General features: G+C 45.7%; 1 protein-coding gene across 1 annotated transcript in view; it reads left to right on the plus strand.

Annotated features, from left to right (window-relative positions):
* Positions 1-669, plus strand: part of LOC104499771 (ankyrin-3) — a gene marked incomplete at its 3' end in the record, with an annotated part of 60,620 nt that overhangs the window by 42,452 nt on the left and 17,499 nt on the right. The window contains exon 15 of the mRNA XM_010143325.1: positions 251-448. Coding sequence (XP_010141627.1) covers positions 251-448 — 198 coding nt within the window. The remainder of the gene's footprint in view (positions 1-250; positions 449-669) is intronic.

Genomic DNA, 669 nt, shown 5'->3' on the forward strand with positions numbered 1-669 from the left:
CAGCAGGAAACTCAATGCACCTCAGTGGCAAAACAAAGTGAGCAAACCCAGACTAGGAAAATTGATCAGTTTAATTACTGTTAGGGATTATGGTCTAGATATTTTATGATGCATCAACAAAGCTGAGATCTCACTAGAGTTAAAGCTCATCTGCAGTTTTGAAAAGCGATAGAATCTGAGCCAATATTTTCTGTCAAAATACGAGCCTTGGTTTTCTGATGGAGGACCGTGGTCTTTCCTTGACGTTCAGGATGACCAAACGCCACTGCACATTTCTGCTCGCCTGGGAAAAGCGGATATAGTACAGCAGCTGCTGCAGCAAGGCGCGTCTCCAAACGCAGCGACAACGTCTGGCTATACACCCCTGCACCTGTCTGCACGAGAAGGACATGAAGACGTGGCTTCCGTTCTTCTGGATCATGGTGCATCTCTCGCTATCATTACCAAGGTAAGGGAGCTGCGAAAGGGAGAGCTCCACGAGTGAAACAAAGCAAAGGATTTTTGTCAGTTTAAATGCTGCAAGAGTCATACATACAAATAATGCAAGAATGAGCTAAATTTTGTTAAGAGGGTGCAAAGCTTCGTGCTTTTGCCTCAAGGCCTGAGGTCTAACACTTCCCAGTGACCAGCCATGCATTTTCTCGGAATGAAAGGAATGCAGGGCAGGCA

The sequence above is a fragment of the Buceros rhinoceros genome, unplaced genomic scaffold (genome assembly GCF_000710305.1).
Source record: "Buceros rhinoceros silvestris isolate BGI_N320 unplaced genomic scaffold, ASM71030v1 scaffold13639, whole genome shotgun sequence".
Lineage (NCBI taxonomy): Eukaryota > Metazoa > Chordata > Aves > Bucerotiformes > Bucerotidae > Buceros > Buceros rhinoceros.